Source organism: Dermacentor silvarum, chromosome 2 (genome assembly GCF_013339745.2).
Source record: "Dermacentor silvarum isolate Dsil-2018 chromosome 2, BIME_Dsil_1.4, whole genome shotgun sequence".
Taxonomy (NCBI): Eukaryota; Metazoa; Arthropoda; class Arachnida; order Ixodida; family Ixodidae; genus Dermacentor; species Dermacentor silvarum.
Window position 1 is genome coordinate 6,657,056 of NC_051155.1, and position 8,785 is coordinate 6,665,840.

The 8,785-nt window shown below is 44.8% G+C and overlaps 1 protein-coding gene across 2 annotated transcripts in view; it reads right to left on the reverse strand.

Annotated features, from left to right (window-relative positions):
* LOC119441295 (GATOR complex protein MIOS-like) overlaps nucleotides 1–8,785 on the reverse strand; it is a 341,599-nt gene that overhangs the window by 19,254 nt on the left and 313,560 nt on the right. For both annotated transcript variants that reach the window (XM_037705922.2, XM_049661128.1), the window contains exon 25: nucleotides 6,361–6,460. In XM_037705922.2, coding sequence (XP_037561850.1) covers nucleotides 6,361–6,460 — 100 coding nt within the window. The remainder of the gene's footprint in view (nucleotides 1–6,360; nucleotides 6,461–8,785) is intronic.

Here is an 8,785-nt window from a genome sequence, read left to right on the forward strand (position 1 = left end):
GCTATTTCAGATGACTGCTTCTTCATTTCACTGAGTACGCCGTCGTACTGCACTGACAAGTGTTGAACTGATTGTTCTATGTTTTGTACTGTTTCTTTTAGCAGCATTAGTTCATCAATTTTGCATTTTATAGCGGGTATTTCTGACAACTTGTCATTGATCTCTGCCAGTATTTTCCCGCTGTCTGATGTCTGCTCCGGCTTAACGCAATAGCGTTAGGGGTCGCAGAAAATCCGGCGTCGGCAACCGGCGTGCGATGTCGGCGGGTGGCGGAGAAAATCATGCCCAACCACGCAGGCCCTCCGAATATATTTAGGTACATGTATATGCCACGCCTTCTTATATGACACGCAGTATATCTGGGTTATATTGCCACACCATTCTATCATTAATGTTGCTCATACCTTGTCTTGCATTCTTGGCAAAGCTATTCCGTGGAATTTTGAGAATGACAATCCACAAACAAATGTCATGAAACAAAACACCCACAGTGCATGCCTTTTATGTTAAATCTTCTCAGACGGAAATATTAAAAGTACGAAACAAAAACGGAAACCTGAAAATTGTGAAATTTTTTTGGCGTGACTGTGCAATATCTCCGGGATTTCCCCACGCAACAGGCCGCGTTTCTACCAGAAAGCTCGCCTTCAAGCATAGCGTTCGCCACCAGTGTTTCCAGGTAACCATTATGGTTGCTTAAGCTGCAGTTGTCGGGAAGCTTGAGAAGCAGTCAGGCATCTTTGAATGCTATCGCGTTCCACTCTCAAAAGTGAAGCTTGAGCATCCTCCAATTTTTTTATTCTGGTGTTCTCGCAAAACACAGGAAATGTGTGACTGGAATTGTGTGACTGAAACACTGGAATTGCATGACTTCCACTCACCTGTTGCCTTTCTAAAATTGCATTCTGCTGTGTGCCTTCCACCACTAGAGTATGCCTCTGTAGATTGGGGTGCAACAAGCAAATCTAATTCTGACCTCACTGAACGCATCCAGAATAAATTGATATCTATTATCAAGCACCACTTTTGCCGTTCTGGTGACCATAGTCCAGCCCTCTGAGACATACCTCAACTCACACCTCTAAAATCAAGACTTATCAAATCAGACCTTTTGTTCCTGTATAAGGTGGTCCATGGCATTATAGGTACATTGTCCAAAGCTTCTTGATCATGTGCAATTTTTCATGCCACAGAAGTATACCAGGCAACTTTCCGCATTCTCTGCCTGGCCTTGTTGCATAAAAACTGTTATATATGGCTCGACTCCAAAAAACATATCAGTGAAACCTCGATATAACGAAGTTGTATTTGCAGCAAAAAACTGCATTATATCGAGAATTTCGTTATATCAAGGTTTCGTTAATTCAATAGAACCAAGATGGGGAACAAGGATGTGATGGGGAATTGAGTGTATCTAACTACCTTCGAGCAGATTGTCCCGGCCGACCTTAAAATTTGGAGTGAGTAGAGAGAGAGAGATTATGAGAAAAAAGCTGAGAGTACTGTGATGAGCAAATGACTCATGTACGCTAAATCAATGCAAGCATATGTAAGCGGCTAGGTTATACATGGCGACCTTGTTAAGTTAGCCTAGGTTTAAAAATATGCCGAAGCACTCTACAAGGAGACAACCAAATGCATACGGTGGGCTATTGTATAGAGCAAGTCAAGCAATGTTTTGTAATCTGTTTAAGTGCATAATTAGTCAAGATTATTTAACCAACTTTTCAAGTACACTAGAACACCGTTTACACGATCCTGTTTTGTACAATTTCCCGGTGCCAATGTTTGCGATCAAGAACACAAAAAATGGCCCAATACAATTGCGCTCCTTTTTGCCGGTTGATACATTCTCGGGAAATGCCATCTTTCACCACCAAGGTTCAGAACAATGCCAAACTGTGATCGCATGATACGTTTTTCCACCACTAGATCCCATGTCAACAAGAAAAGGTGTAAGGGCTGCGCGATCAAGAGCAGTAAGTGCTCACCACGGCAGCTTCCCTGCAGTGCTTGTCTGCCTGTGTCACGTGAAAATACTGGCATGCACTCGGTTTCCTCTTCTGGTACCAACAAATCTCCTCGTCGGTGGGTTGTGGCACGTCGCATTCACAGCTATTGCTGCCAACCCTATTGCGATAAGCAAATTATGTTTTACAGCATGCGTGGCACAGTGCCGTTGGAAGCGTACTGCATGCTTTCATAGGTGATAACCTAAATGCGCCGCCGTTCCTTGCTGTAGGCGGCGTGAAGTGAGCGTCACGTTTCGCTGTGCCGGCATCATATTCTGGCGTGGTCCACCAGCGCAATTTCATTTAGGTTTCCTGCCACTGCCTCAAAACACGACGCAGCAGGTCTCAGGTTGCTCAAGCCCCACCAGCTCGACGCGCGCGTCGTCGTATCGTGCCACAATGATTCTCACCAAGTTGCCACGTCAAGACTTCCCTCCTAAATGCCCTGCCCGAAGACGCTGCTGACCCAGGCTAAATTCGAGGAGTGCAAACGTAAGCTCGTGGAAGCCACAAAAATGACAACATGTGCCTTGGGCTGCTCGGGCCCCACAAGCCCGGCGTGCATCCGCACCTCGTGCTGTGATGATTTGCGCAATGATTCGTATTACATAAATTTCAGCTACAGTAGAGTCTGCCAAATTTTTTTGTGACTTCGGATTGTACGTTTTGCCAGTTATTATGTCTCTTCTTGAGTTTTTTTACAATACATATGAACAAGCTTTGACTGTATTAACTTTAAGGCCAAACTTACAATGAAAAGGTTGTAGCGTGTTCTAGGAAACATCTAATTCAGCAGCTTCTAATTTTCTAATTGTTACGTAAATAATTTCTGAAAGAAAAGCACGTGATATGTCCGCTTGTGCGCAGCGATATCAGTGCTCGCAAACATGCCACGTACGAGTGAACAGCACCTTTAGCCTGGTGTGCTGCTGCTTAAAAAGTAACAGGGAAGTGACAGGGCAGTGTCCTTATCGTTATCATGAACAGCTGTGAGGGAATCACATTGCTGGCAGAAATCGCAGAGCCAAAGCCCGCATTGCTGGTCTGCCGGGAGCCCACCAAGCTGAATGTGCTGTTCATTCATATTGTTACGTGAACAAAGGATTATGTACTGAAGACTATTTACAATGTATATTTACAAAAGGCAAATGCAACGCTGGCCAGTTCAGCTGACAGCTCGAGAGCAAGGAGCAGTTCGTCTTCTTCGTCGGGACGCCCGCGCGTATCATCCACAAGAAACACGCAATATGCATGTAGTAATGTGTAGCACGTTTGAAGTTCCTCTTGGAGTCTATTTCAGGGATGCACTTCCAAATGTGGAGAGGAGATAGCATCCACAGAAGGAACTGTAGCGGCATCACCTGTGGAGCCTGTCATGGGATAGTCAGTCAAACTTTGCAAGAGCTTGCTAAAATCCTGAATTGTTTTGCGTTTTCATGGCGACTCGAGAAGTGATCCTTTTCGCTATATTGAAGTTCGTCATATCGAGATCTAACTGTACATAATACAGTGTAGACCGCTTATAACCTAAGTCGGCGGAGTCGTGAATATCTGCACTATAAGCGGTACCGCACTATAACCAAAACAACGATTTTCAAGCCCTGCATGTATGCAAAACATGTAGACCAAGCAGCCGCACGTATCCGAGAATCGAAGCATGCGACTGGGAGTTTTGTATACGTTTCAATTTACAAACGTTGAAAGGTTAATGCCTAAGTACCCACGATCTTCGCATGAAGCAGACAAAGTAATAATTAAATAAAGATGTCTCAGTTTTGCCCGAAAGGCGAAGCATCAATTGCGATGGCAAATTAGTAGAGAGCTATAAGGAGTAGGGATAGTAGTTTTATCGGCTGCATAAACTTGACACATTCGCTTACTAACTGAATTAACAAGTGTAGTGTCAACGCGCACAAGCAAACATGAATAGACTCTATGACCACAGACAACCACTGTCAAAACGCGGGCGTGGGGAAACGCGGCCGCCGCAGCGAGCGAAGGTTCCTGCGGTCTATCGCTTCAACGGAAACTGAGCGGCGTAAGCACAGCGCATACAAAGGTCAGAGCCGTGTGGAGATCGCTTTCAAGATACTGTGTGCGCGACAACACTGACAGCCGGCACAGGCGCGAACGCATTTGTTGGCAGAGTAGAAGCCGCCCCCCCCCCTCCCTCCCTCCCTCCTGTGCTGCCTTCCCGCTTTGCTCCTTTCGCATGGGCGATTGCGTCGCCAGTTCCCCTTGCAACCAGTTGCAAGATACGCATTTGGTGCCGCAGCACAGCGTCGCCCCCCCCTCCCTCCCTCGCATACCCCAACGGCCTGTCGCGCGATGGAAGTCGTGTTTGCTCTCCGCTGTGCGTTCGCTCTCTGTGAATGCGCGCGTCCCCTGTGCACTTTCACTCGCACATACAGTGCGCGGCGACGATTTTATCGCTCCTGGACTCATGCTCCACGTCTCATGCTCCTCCTCCGCATCGCCCTCGTTGATCTCCTCTCCCATCGGTGGGCGCACCTCATTGAGAAGCGTGCTCGCTGCCGCCCTTGTCGGTGAGATTTTCCCATGGAAGCCGCATTATAACCGGTATTTTGTCTCACGCGGCTGCACTGTAAGAGGTATGCGTATACATGGAGTGCTATGGGAAAATTAACGGGAGCCTGAAAAGACCGTACTCTATCCGGTCCTGCACTATAAGCGGTTACGGTGCACTATAAGCGGTTATAAGCAGTTACTTGTCTATACGGTAATATACAATATAAGAGACCATGTAACAGGAATCAAAACAGAAAATTTCTCAATCAAGAATATCATTAACACCAACTAGGCAATGACACAGGTATGCACATAGAGCCATTATACAAGCATGAAAAGGAAACTCCTGCAAGATAGTTTGGCATATAAAATATCCATCAATTCACAAGAATATCACGCACAAAGATGAAAAAAAAAAGTTACTCTAACAACTCATGACAACAAGAAAACAGAATGATTTTTTTTTATAGAACCATGTACATATATATTTCATTGTGGCACCTTGGTGCATAGTTACTGAGGTGTTAGTATTTTCCGCAATATATCCTAGAGGTCAATTCCATTTGCTGACTGGTAAATGAAGGCATCGCAACTGTAGAAGACTGGCACGCATTAAAGGCTGTTCAACTTTGTTGGCGTGATCAATACGAGAAAATACATGTTTTGCAGGATCAACTAGCTCAGCTGTGCAGTTAGGCTATGATACACTTTGTGGGAAAATGCGGAGATGGGCACTCTTTCTTTTTACACCTAGCGAAAGAAGTTCAATGCTATCTTTTATAGCGAAATACTTGGAGGATGAATAATTGTTTGAAATGAATGTAAATGAATGAAGCTGCCTTGTTTTGCAGAGACGCTAATTTATTAGCGGAAGATTAGTAGTAAGATTGGTGGGGACAACAAATGCATGAGACATACTGAAGTTTCGAATATACAATGTGAGTATAGACAACAAGCTTGGTGCTTTGGTCAGTGTGACGTAATGTGCGACGAATGAAACAGTGTTGTCAGAATTTCTGGTGTGCTGCTTCTTTTTTTTTAAACTAGGGTGCACGTTAGATTTATACTTTGCTTAGGGGCTCTAAAGTCATTTCTACATTAGTTTATGACACTGAGCCCTTAAAACTGGTTTAAGAGCTAAGCCTGCCCTACTCTGGTTACATCTCGTAATTTCTGTTTCCCCTGTTTGTTACATAGCTCCTTGTGCATTAGGTTCCTCATGTGCTTCTTCCTGTGTAGAGTCTTCCATCTACAGACTGTGACAATACTGGCATTGCACAATAAACAGCTTATTTGGTCAGTCAGTTCTTTGTTCTGTTTGCCATTTCTCTAATGCAAAATCACAGTGTTCTTATTCCTTGTTAACCTTAAGTGGTTTGCTTTCATGGCCACTGCACACAGGTTCTACATTTTTCTTCCTGATGTAACCTGCACTTTGTCCCATTAAATTTTTGTGCAGGTAGGCTGATATGAAGCTTGAGCATGACAACAGCAAAGAATGCAATATTACTTGGAGTGTGACGGCACAGGTTGCAAACCTACCAGCTGCAACCCTCCCTCAAAAACTTTTGCGTTTTTTCATGCATTGGTCACAGTAAACTCGAAGAGCGGCATTGACACATGTCGCACAAAGCCTTGCTTGCACTCATTCATTTGACAGAATTTGGAGAACTGGAACTTCCTTTCTGGATCCATGCTCGGTATTAATTGTTTTTTGCATACGCCACCAACTAATAGTGCTCGGCCACCGCTGAGGATGCCAACTGATAAAAGCATCAGCGTGAATTAGCGGCACGCGCACTCAAGTCGGTGCACTCACCATTGCTGCCTCGCCAGACGCTCCCCGCAGGTGTGCCCATGTTGGTCAGGCACAGTGCACATCGCGGCAGTGGCTTTCTGCAGTGCGGGCAGCACGTGACCTGCAGGGAAAGGCTTTCTTCACTGCTGGCCTTCTCACGTTATCACATGGCCTGCAACTGTGTCAGTGAGGTGTGGCTTTAAGCCTTTGTGCAAAGTGCCAAGTTCAAACATGACCATCTATGCAGAGCTCCATCAATGAATGTGGCTGCAAGGTGACAAAAATGCAGAGTGGCACATTCTGCTGGCCACCTTCGTGGAGAAAAAACCTCAAACACTTTAATGCACTCATAGTATACAGTCAAACCTACTTATAACGACTCCATATATAATGATCTGTCAATTATAACAATAAGGTTTTGCTAATTCTGCAAATTTGAGGCTCTACACATAAAAATTATTGATTTATTTATTTATTTAATTTATAAACACTGCAATTTCCTATGAGGATTTCAGCTGGGTGGTTACAAAGCTTATGAGATCAGAGCTTAAAAAAAATACACAGCAGAACAAAACAAGAAAATACTTATACAGGTGACTAATCAAGAAGGTTTAGCTTTGGCTGTACCATAACATCATTCGTAAGTGCATTCCAGGCTCTTATACACCTGGGAAGAAAAGAGTATTTAAAATCATTTTGTTTAGTCTGAAAGAGAGTGACAAACAATTCATTTGCTGACATGCAGCATATTTACTAGAAAAAGATACAGCATCAGAAATATCCATAGAATATTGTCCTTTAATAAGCCAAAACAAAAATTTCAAGTGGGTAATCCGATATCTTTCTTGACTTGGTTTTAAGTCAGCTTCGGATAGAAGAGGTGTTACAGAGATGCACCCTAAACAAATTAGAACAAACCAAGCTGCCATCATAAGTTGTACTCCTTCTGTCCAGTCTATGTTTGATTTAGTAAAAGGATTCCAAATTATTACAGCATAACCTAAGGTTGGTCGGATACTTGCTCAAAATATGAGGAGACGAATGGCTGGTGCAGAAAGTTTTAGAGCTTTTCTGAGGAAGAACAGTTTGAGATTTCCTGTGACAATGACAGAATCAATCTGTTTGTTCTATGTTAAGTTGTTAAAAATCCATAACCCTGGGTATTTGTAGTGTTTAACCTCTGAAAATGAGAAGTACTGCCACTGTGGTATTGAAAACAGCGCGTTCAATTTGGAGGAAATTCTCATAAATACTGTTTCTTGAAAGTTAACTGACATCTTCAATTCACCGCAACATGTTATTTATCTATGGCACCTTCGCTACCACGCATACATATACCTTGGAGAGGCCGCGGTAACATATGTGTGTCACAAAGATGGCAGTCATAATCAACTTTGTTGCCATCCCATGCACTCGCTTTCGTTTGTGAGGCGGTTTGTTGGCTTTCCAAGTGTCACGGGGCTGCTGCGAATAGATAAACATCAATTCGGCAGCATACTGTAACTTTAGTCGGTGATGCCGATTAGGCCTAATGGCCTTGGGCAGTGTGGCCATGACAAAAATTCATCGCTTGCCGCCAGTATGTTTATATGTGTGGCTCATCATGTGATCGGTTCTGAGGTCATGTGTGCGGGTTATATTGACGGCTGTTCAAGCGGCGTGAAGTTTGTTGCCACGTAGTTAACACGATCTGCGAGCCTACGGCGGCTATATAATTGGCCTGACCTTCGAACATTACAAAATACGCGCCGCTTTTGTTGCCGTTCCCTCTGACCGCGTTGCGTTATTATTATTGCGTTATAATTTCCATCGGCCCTGTCAACGTGGACGAACCTTGTACCGACAGAGGCGGCCAGTGCCAGCGTGGCGCCGTTCTGTGAACTGCGGCGTTCAGGCACTGTGTGTGCAATCCCCGCGTCGGTCCGACGTCGTGACCAAGCCCGCCACCGCATCAGATTTGCACCGAAATCGAAGTGAAATGCTCACTTGGGTGGCATCACGCACAAAGGGCTACCGGCACAAGAGACTTGGGGCACTGGGCAGGTCTCTACCTCGAATAAATTGTTACGGAACAGCTGCCACAGTGTGGCTGCACTGAAGAGAAGGAAGACGACGTGTTCCCCATTGGTATAGGGTTGCCATCTTGGTCACCGTTGGCCTACGTGTAAATATATTGTAAACAGGCTTGTACATGAGCTACACGTAACATTATTTGGTGGAGGTGTGGGCAATCGCATCTCCACCATGTGGTTATGTTAATGGCAAGCGCACTTGCCTTCCCCTTGTCAATTTTGCACTAACTGCGCAAGTCCTGCCACAGGGGATCTCACTGGCTGAAATCATCGCTCTGCAGGATAATCAGGTCGAGCCCTTCACAGTCGAAGATTGTTTCAGCTCAGCCCATACCACGACGTCATCCCACGGCAGTGGTGTCGACATGGAGAAG